This window comes from Artibeus jamaicensis, unplaced genomic scaffold, assembly GCF_021234435.1.
Source record: "Artibeus jamaicensis isolate MK-2021 breed Jamaican fruit bat unplaced genomic scaffold, CSHL_Jam_final contig_585, whole genome shotgun sequence".
Classification (NCBI taxonomy): domain Eukaryota; kingdom Metazoa; phylum Chordata; class Mammalia; order Chiroptera; family Phyllostomidae; genus Artibeus; species Artibeus jamaicensis.
In genome coordinates, this window is record NW_026521894.1 from 8,877,704 (window position 1) to 8,891,954 (window position 14,251).

The 14,251-nt window shown below is 37.9% G+C and overlaps 1 protein-coding gene across 2 annotated transcripts in view; it reads left to right on the plus strand.

The window, feature by feature from the left end:
• The window catches only part of CWF19L2 (CWF19 like cell cycle control factor 2), a 101,301-nt gene that overhangs the window by 43,205 nt on the left and 43,845 nt on the right, over positions 1–14,251 (plus strand). The window contains exons 9-10 of one of the 2 annotated variants that reach the window (XM_037137657.2): positions 5,722–5,821; positions 10,883–10,975. In XM_037137657.2, coding sequence (XP_036993552.2) covers positions 5,722–5,821; positions 10,883–10,975 — 193 coding nt within the window. The remainder of the gene's footprint in view (positions 1–5,721; positions 5,822–10,882; positions 10,976–14,251) is intronic. The other variant, XM_037137658.2, reaches the window with a different exon arrangement.

The following is a 14,251-nucleotide window of genomic DNA, read 5'->3' on the forward strand; positions in this document are numbered from 1 at the left end:
TATCAGGTATTGTGATCCCTCCTACTTTGTTCTTCTTTCTCAAAACTGCAGCTGCTATTTGGGCTCATTTATGGTTCCATATAATTTTTGAAGTGTGTGTTCTCTGTCTGTGAAATATGCCATTGGTACTTTAATAGGTATTGCATCGAATATGAAAATTGCTTTGGGTAGTATGGACATTTTGATGATGTTAATTCTTCCCATCCATAAACACAATGTATGTTTCCATTTGTTTGTATCTTCCTTGATTTCTTTCTTCAGTGTTGTGTAGTTTTCTGCATAGGGGTCTTTTACCTCTTTGGTTAGGTTTATTCCTAGGTATTTTATTTTTCTTTTTGCTATATCAAATGGGATTTTTCTCTTTATTTCTGCTTCTGCTGATTCATTGTTGGTATACAAAAATGCCTTTGATTTCTGGATATTGACTTTGTATCCCACTGTTTTTGCTGAATTCATTTATTAGGTTGAGAAGTTTTTTTGGCAGAGTCCATATGATTTTCTGTGTAGACTATTGTGTCATCTGCAAACAGTAACAGTTTTGTTTCCTCCTTTCCTATTTGGATGCCTTTTATTTCCTTTTCTTGTCTGATGGCTGTGGCTAAAACTTCCAATACTATATTGAATAGAAGTGGTGGAAGTGGACAATCTTGTCTTGTTCCTGATCTTAGTGGAAAAGCTTTTAGTTTTTGCCCATTGAGTATGATGTTGGTTGTAGGTCTCATATATGGCCTGTATTATATTGAGGAATGCTTCCTCTATTCCCAGCTTGCTGAGTATTTTTATCATAAATTGGTATTGTACCCTATCATAAGCTTTTTCCACATCTATTGACATGATCAATCTGATTTTTGTCTCTGCTTTTGTTTATGTGATGTATTACATTTACTGATTTGTAAATATTGAACCATCCTTACATCCCTGGGATGAATCCCACTTGGTCATGATAAATGATCTTTTTATTGTATTGTTGGATGCGATTTGCCAATATTTTATTGAGGATTTTAGTGTCTGTGTTCATCAGCGATATTGGCCTGAGGTTTTCTTTCTTTATTGTGTCTCTATCTGGTTTTGGAATTAGGATGATCCTGGCTTCTTAAAAGAGTTTGGAAGTCTTCCATCATTTTAGATTTTTTTGAATAGTCTGTGAAGAATAGGGGTTAGCTCTTCCTTAAATGCTTTGTAGAATTTTTCTGTGAAACCATCTGGTCCAGAGCTTTTGTGTGTCAGGAGTTTTTTGATTACTGCTTCAAATTCTTCTGATGTTATTGGTCTGTTCAGACTTTCTACTTCTTCATTCAGTTTTGGAAGATTATATTTTTCTAGAAATGTGTCTATTTCCCCTAGGTTTTCAAATTTCTTGGCATACAGTTCTTCATAGTAATTTCTTATAATCCCTTCTATTTCTGTGATATCAGTTGTAATCTCTCCTCTTTCATTTCTGATTGTGTTTATTTGGGTCCTCTCTTTTTTTCTTGATGAGCCTGCTTGAAGGCTTGTCAATTTTATCTTTTTAAAAAAACAGCTCCTGGATTCATTGATCCTTAAAAATTGCGCTTTAGTCTCTATGTCATTTAATTCTGCTCTGATGTTGGTTATTTTCTTCCTTCTGCTTGCTCTAGGCTGTTTTTGTTGTTGTTCCTCAAGTTCTTGTAGGTGTAGGGTTAGATTGTTTGTTTGAAATGTTTCTATCTTTTTTAGGTAGGCCTGTATTGCTATGAACTTCCCTCTCAGGACTGCCATTGCTATATGCCATACATTTTAAGTTGTGGTGAGTTCATTTTCATTTCTTTCCAGAAACTTTTTGATTTCTTCTCTAATTTCATTCTTGACCCATTCATTGTTTAATAGCATGCTATTCAGTCTCCATGATTTTGAGTGTTTGGGGATTTTTCCCGTGGAGTTGTTTTCTAGTTTCAGTCCCTTGTGGTCAGAGAAAATGCTTGGTATGATTTCAGTTTTCTTGGATTTGTTGAGGCTTGTTTTGTGTCCTATCATGTGGTCTATCTTTGAAAATGTTCCATGTACATTTGAAAGGAATGTGTATTTAGCTGTTTTGGGATGAAGGGCTCTGTATATATCAGTTAAGTCCATTTCATCTAGGACGTTGTTCAATTCCACAATATTTTTGTTGATTTTTTTTTTGGAAGATCTGTCCATTTTTGACAGTGGGGTGTTAAAATCCCCAGCTATAATTGTGTTGCTGTCAATATTGTTCTTGAAGCCCTGTAAGATTTTCTTTATATATTTGGGTGCTCCTACATTGGGTGCATATGTATTTACAATGTTTATGTCTTGGTGGATTCTTCTCTTGAGTATTATGAAGTGACCTTCTCGGTCTCTTTCTATGGCCCTTTTTTTGAAGTCTATTTTGTCTGCTATGAGTATCGCTACCCCGGCTTTTTTTTTTTTTTTTCTGTCTGTTTGCTTGGAAAGTTTGTTTCCAGCCCTTCACTTTTAGTCCGTGATGGTCTTTTGTCCTGAGGCAGGTCTCTTGTAGGCAGCATATGTGTGGGTCATGCTTTCTTATCCATTGAGCTATTCTGTGTCTTTGGATTGGAGCATTTAATCCATTTACATTTAAGGTTATCATTGATAAGTACTTATTCATTGCCATTTTTGTACCTGTGTTCCTCTCTGTCTCTCTCTTTTCCTTTCTTCTTTTAGAGCAGTCCCTTTAGCATTTCCTGCAGAGCTGGTTTGGTGGAGGTGTATTATTTTAGACTTCTTCTGTCCCGGAAGCTTTTTATTTGGCCTTCTATCTTGATTGTGAGCCTTGCTGGGTAAAGTAGCCTTGGTTGCAGGCCTCTGGTTCTCATTACTTTGAATATTTCTTGTCATTCTGTTCTTGCTTAGAGCGTTTCCATTGAGAAGTCTGTTGCTGATCTTATTGGGGCTCCTTGTATGTTATTTCTTTTTTCTCCCTTGCTGCCTTTAGGATTCTCTCTTTGTCTTAGAATTTTGCCATTTTAATTATGATGTGTCTTGACCTGGGCCTTTTTGGGTTCCTCCTGATTGGGACTCTCTGTGTTTCCTGGATTTGTGTGATTTTTTTTCTCTCATCAAATTAGGGAAGTTTTCCATCATTACTTTCTCAAATAGATTTTCTGTCCCTTGCTCTTCTTCTCCCTCTGGTATCCCTATGATTGCGACATTATTACATTTCATATTGTCTTATATTTCTCTTAATCCCTCTTCATTTTTTCTGAGCCTCTCTTTTCCTTTTCTTCCTCCTTCTGGGTATTTTTTTATACTTTGTCCTCCAGCTCCCTGATCCGATCTTATGCTTCATCTAGCCTGCTTTTGATTCCTTCTACTGTGTTCTTCAGTTCAGAAATTGTATTCTTCATTTCCTCTTGGCCTTTGCTGATAGTTTCTATTTCCCTTTTCATGTTGATATAGTTTGCAGTGAGATCATTGTAGCTGCCCTGTAGTTTCTGGTGAGCTCTTTGAGCTTCCTGATAACCAGTGCTTTGAATTCAGTATCTGATAATTGACTTGCCTCTATTTCATCTAGCATTTTTTCTGAGGCTTCCGCCTTTTCTTTCATTTGGGGACTGTTTCTTTGTCTTCCCATTGTTTGTGAGACTCTTCTTGTTAGCCTCAGCTTCTTAAATTGATCTGTTTTGACTCCCTGGGTTTATGGTGTGGTAGAATACCTGTTAGACTCAGTGGCTCAGACTCCTTTGGGTATCCTGGTGTTCACTGCTTCTACCTACTCTTTTTTGTGATCAGTTGGAGGGGAAGGCAAAATGGTTATCACAGCAGGAGAGTATTCTATTGTATTTACAGTAGCAGCTGGTAAAGAAGAGATAGGAGATCCTTTGGCTATGTATAGTGTTAACCCTGATCTTCCACCCAACTAGCCACTTTTTAGAAAGGTTGGAAAGAAGGTAAGACTCTTGTTGGGGAGGGAACACTTGTGAGTTGGATCTAGAAAGCAGTGAGGTTGTGGGAGGTCAGATTCTGAGGTAAGGTGAGAGTAAAGGATAGTAAATAGGTGTAGCGTGTGAGAGAATAGAGTTAATCACTACGGTAATAGAGTTCAGGAAACTGTGGACTAAGATCTGGGAGGGGTGTTGCAAAGTATTTACAATAATATGGAACAGCTATTATTTACAATAATATTAGAGCAACAATTTTATGACAGAATCCATGAGATCTGAATACTAAGAATAGGGAGTATCGGATCTTCTGGAGTGTGCCAGTGGACACAGGTGAAGTGAAGACAGTAAATTAGCAATACACTGTGAATGAGAGAGCAAGGGGAAACCTGTGAGAGGATGCAATATAACCAGCCAAGCAATGGGCCCTAAACAGAAAGAAGAGGAATATAAAAGTATAATTCAAATCAAAGATGTAAGAATAATGTAAAAATAATAACACAAATATGCAGTATTTTGCAGGTTCCCTGCAATAGCAAAGTGAAATTTGTCTGTCTCTGCTGTTGGGATGCCCCTTCTTTGGTCCAAATCTGGTCTTTTCACAGTTCTGGGGTTTTTTGTCTCATTTGTGGGTATTTTTTTTTAAAAAGCAGACTAAGGAAGGTAGAAGAGATACAATTGGAAAGAAAGGAAGAAGGAATAAAGCAAGAAAGAAGGAAAGAAAAGCAAAAGGAATTGAGAGGTTAAAAATTAAAAAATAAATTACTTAAAAAATCAAACAAAAAAAACAAAACACAAAAACAAACAAACAAACAAACAAACAAACAAACACCTCTTGCTGGTTTCAAGCTGGCCAAACCGGTTTTTCTGTTCTTGCTGCTGCATCAGGCTGAGGGGCGGGTTTACAGATGTGGCCTCTGGGTCTCCTGTGTTGCAGGAGTGCTCACTCCGGGTTTGCCGGTGCTGTCTCCAGAGTTGCGGGCACTCACTGCGGGTTTATGGGTACAGGCTTCGGGTCTCCTGGGGTAGCATGCTCTCTCTGGGTCCACGGGTGTGGTCCCCAGGTGTTCCACAAAGCTCTCTCCCCCGGTTGCGAGTGCACGCACATGGCCAGGCTGCCTCTGGTCTCATGGGTTCGGGTTCGGGTTCGGGTGCACACTCTTCCCAGGGCTCTGCATGGTTACTCACAGCCCCCGTGTGTTTGCCACTCAGTCGTTACTCCCCTCTCTGCAAGTTTAAGCAACCAGGTCACCCCTAGTGCTGCTCAAACCCTGCTTGGCTGGGGAGGGAGCGCTGACCCAGGTCTCTCCCAAGAGCCCTGTGGCTGGCCCAGTGGGCCCTGGGCCTGGGGCTGCAGCCGCCCTGTTCCGTGTGCTGATCCCTGGGCCCTTATTGTCCTGAAGCACTCTCCTTACCCTCTGGTTTTTCAATGTCTGCTACAGTGTCTGATCTCCTATTTTCATATATGCTGTGGTCCTGTTGGCTGTCTGCTCTGTTCCTCTATAGATCTGCCAGGTTTCTCTCCCCTTTGTAGGGACATGGAATCTGCTCCCTATTACCTAGACGCCATCTTCTCTCTCTGAATAGTTGATATATTATTTACCTCATTTTTAGGGGTCTTTTTTTAGTTACCTTTATGACTGTCATAAACCATCATAGCATTGTGACAAGAACCTTAAACTATTAATTTATGGTGGAACATTGAGATTATATGTATTTATGGATCATGATCACTTGGTATTGATGCTTTCTTGAGGCTAGCTATAGTAACATTTGAATCTTGATGCTGTTATTTGCATTGTAGCTATATTTCTTATGCTCTTAATCTCTCTTGTTCAAGTAGAAGTAGTCCAGAGGATGAGTCGGTCCACTTCCTGAGTGTTGATGAGAAGAACAAGTTGGGAGCCAAGATTATCAAGGCAGAGATGATGGGAAATATGGTAAGACTTGTATGTATTTTGGAGAATAGTAGTTAAATATTTAACTTTAGGTTACTGATTTTGGAATTTCCTTAGCAAGTGGATATAGCACACTCTGAGGATACCTGCTGCTTATTGATCATTTAAAGAAATTATTGAACACCTCTAAAAACAGAGCTGTCTGCTTCTAAATAAATTACCTATTTTCTCTGTCAGATTTCTGAAATTTAAGATTCTAGGGAACTAAATACTTTTAATGTCATTTTTACTATTTGCTTTGTTCTTGCATTTCTAATTTGGAATTCAAGCAAATTACACTGAGCAACTTACTGAGCATTTTTGAAGGGATGAAGATATCATCCACTTCTTTCCCTTTTTATTTTTATTCTTGACACAATTACAGATGTCCCTGTTGACCCCACTCCCCTTTTCCCACCTACACCCAGCCCCCACCTCCTCCTCTTCCCTCCTGGCCATAATAATACTGTTGTCTGTGTCCTTGGGTTATGCATATATGGATGTTGTTTGGCTGATCCCTTCACCTTTATTCATCTAATCCCCACTCCCCTGCCCCTCCGACAGCTCTCAGTCTGTTTCATATATTCATGCCTCTATTTCTATTTTGTTCATCAGTTTATTTTGTTCATTAGATTCCACATATAAGTGAGATCATATAGTATTTATCTTTCTTTTGGCTTACTGCATTTAGTATAATAATCTCCAGTCCCATCCATGCTGTCACAAAAGGTAGTACTTCATTGTGTAGATGTACCACAGCTTTCTTATACTCATCTACTGATGGGCTTTGGGGTTATTTTTAGATCTTGGCTATTGTAAACAATGCTGCAATGAACATAGGGGTACAAATATTCTTTCAAATTGGTATTTTGGGATTCTTAGGCTGTATTTCTACAAGTGGGATCACTGGATCAAAAGACAGTTTCATTTTTAATTTCTTGATGACACTCCATACTGTTTTCCATGGTGGCTGCACCAGTCTGTATTTCCAGAAACAGTGCGCTAAGGTCCCCCTTATTCCCCATACTCACCAACACTTACTGTTTTAGTGGCTGTTCTGGCAGGTATGAGGTGATAATCTAATTGTGGTTTTATTTTTTATTTTATTAACACCACAACACATATAACCATTTCACATGACAATATAATGAAATTTGTGTTTGTATTCTTTATAAATTATACATTTTATTAATGGTTATAGAAATAATTTTACAAAGTACTGGATAACCAATGCCAGATATAGTATGAATGTTTTAAAATATTAAACTGTGCATAGTTTGCTAAAACTATAATAATATGGTTGTTTTTCAAGCTATTTTTTGTTTTTGTTTTTTAAATATATTTTATTGATTATGCTATTACAGTTGTCTCATTATCCCCCCTTTATTCCCCTCCGCTCTGCACACCTCCTCCCACCCGCATTCCCCCCGCTTTAGTTCATGTCTGTGGGTCATACATGTAAGTTCTTTGGCTTCAACATTTCCTATATTATTCTTAACCTCCCCCTGTCTATCCCCTACCTACCATTTATGCTACTTATTCTCTGTAACTTTTTTCCCTTCTCTCCCACTCCCCCTCTGATAACCCTCCATGTGATCTCCATTTCTGTGATTCTGTTCCTGTTGTAGTTGTTTGCTTAATTTGTTTTTGTTTGCTTTTAGGTTTGGTTATTAATAGCTGTGAGTTTGATGTCATTTTACTATTCATATTTTTATCTTCTTTTTCTAAGTCCCTTTAATAATTCATATAATGAGGGTTTGGTGATGCTGAACTCCTTGAATTTGATTTTATCTGAGAAGCACTTTATCTGTCCTTCCATTCTAAATGAAAGTTTTGCTGGATAGAGCAATCTTGGATGTAGGTCCTTGCCTTTCATGACTTGGAATACTTCTTTCCAGCCTCTTCTTGCCTGTAAGGTTTCTTTTGAGAAATCAGCTAATAGCCTTATGGGAACTCCTTTGTAGGTAACTGTCTCCTTTTCTCTTGCTGCTTTTAAGTTTCTCTCCTTATCTTTAATCTTGGCTAATGTAAGTATGATGTGCCTTAGTGTGTTCCTTCTTGGATTCCACTTCTTTGGGACTCTCTGAGCTTCCTGGAAGTCTATTTCCTTTCCCAGATTGGAGAAAGGAAATAGACTTCATTATTTTTTCAAATAAGTTTTCAATTTCTTGCTCTTCCTCTTCTTCTTCTAGCACTCCTATGATTCAGATGTTGGAACATTTAAAGATGTTCCAGAGGTTCCTAAGCCTCTCCTCATATTTTTGAATTCTTGTTTCTGAATTCTGTTCTGGTTGACTGTTTCTTTCTTCCTTCTGGTCCAAACCATTGATTAGAGTCCTGGTTTCCTTCCTGTCACTGTTGGTTCTCTGGGCATTTTCCTTTATTTCACTTAGCATAGCCTTCATTTTTTTCCTCTATTTTGCGACCATACTCAGCCAGTTTTTGTGAGAATCCTGATTTCCTGTGTTTTGAACTGTGCATCTGATAGGTTGGCTATCTCTTCATTGCTTGTTGTGTTTTTCCTGGAGCTGTAATCTGTTCTTTCATTTGGGCCATTTTTTTTTGTCTTTTTGTGCCTGTTACATAGTAAGGGGTGGAGCCTTAGGTATTCCCCAGAGTGGGACCATCCTCATGCTGGATTGTGGCTCTGTATGTGGGACACAGGTCCAAGAGGGAACAATACCACTTGCTCTGCTCTCTATCAGTTTTCAGTCACTTCCCCCGCTTCCCCACAATCAAATTGGGCCCCTCTGGTGCTGATTCCTGGGGGGGTGGGTTTGTGTATGTTCTGGGAATCTGTGGGTCTCTGTAATGAACTGTCCTGTGAGGCTGCGAGTTTCTCCTGCTGCCTCAATCCCCACAGGTGTTTTCAGTCAGAGGCTTTGAGGCTGTCTCACTCCCAGTTGTTCCTCCCAGTTTATCTGCACACAAATGTGGGGCCACCTGGTACGCCAGAGGCTGCCTCGCCTCGAGCCCTCTCTGCCCTGGCTGCCTGACTCCACCCATCCTATGGGTCTGGATGAATGTTTCTTCTTTAACTCCTGGGTTGTCAGACTTCTATAAAGTTTGATTTTCTGTCAGTTCTAGTTGTTTTTTGTTTTTAAATTTGTCGTTGTTCTTCTTTTGGTTGTGTGATGAGGCACAGTCTGTCTAGCTATGTGTCCATCTTGGCTGGAAGTCTAATTGTGGTTTTAATTTGCATCTCTTTTATGACTAGTGATGTTGAACATTTTTTCATATGATGTTGGCCATCTGTATATCCTCTTTGGAGAAGTGTCTACTCGGGTCTTTTGCACATTTTTTAATTGGATTGTTTGTCTTCCTGATTGTTGAGTTGTATAAGTTCTTTATATCTTTTGGAAATTAACCCCTTACCAGATATATTATTGGTAAATATGTTTTCTTATAGAATGTGTTTCTTTTTTATATGTTGGTGTTTTCTTTTGCTGTGAAGAGGCTTTTTAGTTTGATGGAGTCCTATTTATTTATTTATTTATTGTTTCCCTTGCCCAAGGAGATAATATTGGCCAAAGTACTTGTGCAAGAGATGTCTGAGATTTTACTGCCTGTGTTTTCTTGTAGGATTTTTATGTAAAATTTTTGGTCATGTGTTTTTAAGGACATGTATTACTTTCTTAAATTCCCTTACATAGGAAGTTAAAATATGAGCTCCTTATAAGGATGGTTAATTAATTTATTTAAATTTTAAGGCAATGTGTTTGTGTCTGAAAATGTGTTAGATACTTTTGTATAGGTTGTTAGCTCAGTGATTTTTCAACTGGTGTGCCCCAAGAATTTTCAAAACATGCAATACCTGACTGTAGTCAGGGGCAGTGACCTCTTTTCCCTTAGATTGCTAAATTTAAAAAAAATCACAGCAGTCACTACAAAATTGCCATCTGGTATAAATAAATCCAAATAATACTATGTTTTTGTCAGATCAACAAAAAACATTTTTTTGGTTTGCTGCAGAATTTTAGTAATTAGTTTATGTTGAAAAAGTTTGAAAATTGCTGGATTAGCTCACTTAAATTCTGTAATAATGTGATTTAGACTGATTTGCCTCAAATTTGAGTAGAAATAGGGATGAGTTGATAGGAGCAGCATCTTTCTATCTGTTATGTTGCCACGTTTCTGTTACACTGACACATGTGACATTGTTGCACATGGCAGATGAGCAAAGTCAGGTAGCTTTTTTGTCTTGACCAAAGAAATTCCCTCATGGTCATATGAATGTACTCACCTCAAACTCAGATATAAGCAGTCTTCTGTTTTGGTATGCTGTCAGTTCAGCACTTTTTAGTAGAAGTGAAGGTGGTCAAATAATATATTTTTACTCATTTGTTTGTCTAATAAAAGGCATATCTTGCATATGCTGCTCTTCCTCTTTGAATTTGGTCCTTGGTGACAATGAACTTCAACTCAGAACTTTAAACCAGCAATTGATGAGATGAAAAATGACAACAAAAAGAATAGCAAGAAAATAAAGTTTGAGTTTGGAAAGCAAGGGGGTTAACATGTTAAAAGAAGTGTTTCTGTGTACTACAGTGGAGAATGCTGTTTTTTGCTTGTCATATAAATCTATGTATATCTGTGTGATTTATTGCTTTGGTGCAGTTATTCATATAAATTCCTGTAGAGTTTCTAGAGTAAAAATAAATTTAGAATTTTTATCTAAATTACTTATCATCAATAAAGAAGGTCATATTTTAAGTCCTGTGATGTCTCCCAGCTTACAAATAACTAAGCTTTTGAGGATTGGAAGTTACAGTACCTAAGAACTATAAAAATGTAATTCTTAAGGTTATATATTTCTTCCATCTTCCTATCTTTCCTAAAATATATATTGTTATAATTATTTACTTTCAAAATGCAAACACATGCCACAGGTATTTGAGAAGTTTGTAACCGAAGTTTGTTTAGAAGCAATACCTTAGTTTAGGTGATGGCTACATGGGTGTTTACTATGCTTTTTTCTTTTTATTGTATAAATTTGAAATATTACACAATGAGGAATTGAACTATCTATATTCACGCCGGTTTTTCTTGTTTTTCTGTTTGAAGGAATTAGCTGAACATCTTAAAGCCCAACTTGAAAAGGCAAATAAATTCAAAGAAACTGTAACACAGATATCATCAAAAAAGTCTGGGGTAGAGGTAAGTAATAAGAGTTTGTTTGCAGGTATAAAATTACCTTGTACAATACTACTTGGCAGTGGTAGTATTTTAATATGAAAGATGTCTCTGTCAGGTGTTTTTTTCTGTGTGTGTGGTATGTGATTGTTTGCTTGTTTTTGAAATTTATTTTCATATGAATTGTTTTATGTTCCACTAGTGCAGGGGTGTCAAACTCATTTTCACCACATGAGCCTTGTGGTTGGTTACCTTCAAAGGGCCAAATGTAATTTTAGGACTGTATAAATGTAACTACTCATAACAGTTAAGTGAGAGCTCGGCGCTGCGGCCAGGTAGAAACAAGGTGCTGGGCCAGGTAAAACAAGGTAGAGGGCCGGATTCAGCCCACAGGCTTTGTGTTTGCCACCTGTGCCCTAGTGTGTCCTAATGCGAAAAGCCCAGGCCAAGGAGACCTGCTTTTGTTGTGGATTCTGTCATTCTGTTGGTGCTAGTCTAATAGATGGATGGATGAATCACAGAACAAACTAATTTGTTTTACATAACATGCACACCAAACCCAAGTCTCTCATTCTAAAGGGCAAGAACTTAAAAACTGGTGTGACTAGCACCAACAGAATGCCAGAATGCCAGGTAATTAACAGCATACGTAAACAGTGAAGAGACAGGCAGGTCATGTGTAAGACAGCTCTGGGGGGGGCTGAAAAATGGGGCAATACTGGGTACTGGCTAAAACTAGGTACTGTACAGTCTATCATATACTTTTGCCAAATTTATTTTCCCAGGTGTCACTGTGGTCATAATTCTTCTGTACTCTGAAACTTTTGTGGTTTCTTAGTGCTGACTGCATTAAACACTTGGGTCTTCCTGCAGTGTCACCTCCCACAGTATTGCCCCATTTTTCAGCCCCCCCCCAGCTGTCTTACACATGACCTGCCTGTCTCTTCACTGTTTATGTATGCTGTTAATTACCTGCGTCAGGTCCACCCGCGTCAGGTCCACCCTCTTTGCCTTGTCCACTTTTCAGTTTCTCTCTGCCTCCTTTATGAACCCTAAGAATTCTCAGTGGACTTTGTTCACATTTGTATTCTTGTCATTACCCTCCAATCTGTACCTGTCTTTCCCTGACACTTTGTATGAAAGGTTCTAAAGTTGTGGCTGGGCTTCAGGCTGTCCTTGAAATTGAAAGCACTTCAGAAAAAAATTAAAGCAGATCTTCTGTTAAATAACATTTCTTCTGATTAAGGATACTGTAGACTAATTGACAAATTGTATCTCATCCCTTGAATGTATAACTTTATACTATTGTTGTTGCCCTTAAGCATTTTAGCTCCTCCTAGCTTTTGAACACTGGACCTCATAACTCAGTGGAGTAGAATTCAAACTTGTGTTCAAAGTAGTGTACAAAGTAGAATTTCTGTTTGTCAGCTTTTTTTGGAAACTGTTTAGTCCTTTGATGCTCTCGAAGAAACATTTTTGTATTAAGGATTCTTTGACCAGAAGGAAAATTTATCTTCTTCGTAGAGATAAGATACTTGCAGGTTTAGTTCAGGTTTTATTGAAACAAATCCCTGCTGACAATTGTGAAGTACTTTTCTACTGCCATTAAAATATTTATTCCATCAGGGTCAGGGTCTGATGGTTCATCTGCCTTTCAAAGTACAGTAGTTTTGTTAAGACATGAGAATGGAATGCAGATTTATTTACTACACCAGAGAAATGTGCTGACTTTATAGAGGAAAATCCTGGAGTATTTGTGATAGAAATTTTGCCCTTTCAGAGGAAAGAAAATCCCATTCATAGAACAGTTGAACTGGGAGGAATCCTTTCATTTTTTAGCTTGTTAGAAATGTTAGGTTATACGAATAAGGTAAATCTCTTGATTTAATGATCTATGAATATCATTTGGCCTTAGTGAAAAACAGGCAGCACTTGTAATTATTGATTTGCTTACTTCTATTTCCCTTTATAGGGCGAACTATTTAGTATGTAGGGGAAGGACTCTTTTAGTTCACTTATAGTGCCTAAGTTAATGCTTGACACGTTGTAAATAACCAAGAAATGCTTAAAATATTTGTTGTCTGAGTGTCTACAGTTTATTTTCTTCCCTATAGTTTTCTGTCGGAAACCTTAAAACTCCATGAACTTAGTACATCCTCTAGTCTGGCCTTCCTACAAGTGTAGCTTCCTTATCCAGATAATCACCCAGCTGCATAGTATCTTCACCTGACTTGTGCTTGGGCACCGAACGATGAGATCCATTGGCTTTGGGAGGATTGTCAGTTCTGTATCAGGACAAATCTAATCTTATTCTTTAATATTATTTGATGCTAATCTGCCCTTCTTTAACCAGTGAGCAGTCCTTCAGGGGAATCACATCACGGGCACATTTAATTTAAGGGAAATCAGCTCTACATTTTTTCTTTTTTCTAGCATTGTAGGAAATTCAGTGTACTATTTGCAGTAAATAATGAAATAATCACTCCATAATGAATGGTGCAATGGCTTAAATGTTTAGTTCACACTGCTGGCAAGGAAGAGAAATACAGTATTATAACCCACAAGCAGCTGTGTGGAGGTGGTTTCATAGACATCTTCTTGAAAGCAATTGGAGAAATTAACTGAAGGCCTTAGAGGCTCATAGAGAAACATTCACTAATGACTAATTAAAGAAATAGATAAACTCTGTGGCATTTTGTACATAAAGTCAGGCATTTGAAAGTACTTCCAATAGTTTGACCATAATTCATTATTGCTGTAACACTGTGTTTTTAGTTGGATTCCTAGATACATTTTAAGTTCACTATATTACCATTGCTGTGATTCATAGACTCTGTGTATGCCTACACTATTTTCTGTTTTGGCATTCCAGCCTCTGCAACTGATACCTAGAAAAACTGTAAAACAGAAAAAGAAATTTTTAGTACAAGATAAAAAAAATACAGTAATGATTATTTGCCTTTATTTTTAAGCAGTGAGGTTTGACCTTTATTGAACAATTTTTTTTAATTTTTAATTTTAATTTTTAATTGTTTAAGTACGGTGCTCCCCATTTCTCCCCACCCCTCCCCCTGGCTCCACCCATCTCCACCCTACACCCTTGATCCTACACCCCCTTTGGCTTTGTCCATGTGACCTTTATACATGTTTCTTGGTGACTCTCTCCCTTCTTTCCCCTGCTACCAATGCCCCCCCCCACACACACACACACTGGTTACTGTCAGTTTGTTCTTTCTTTCCATGTCTCTGGTTATATTTTGCTGCTTGTTTGTTCTGTTGATTAGGTTCCACTTGTAGGTG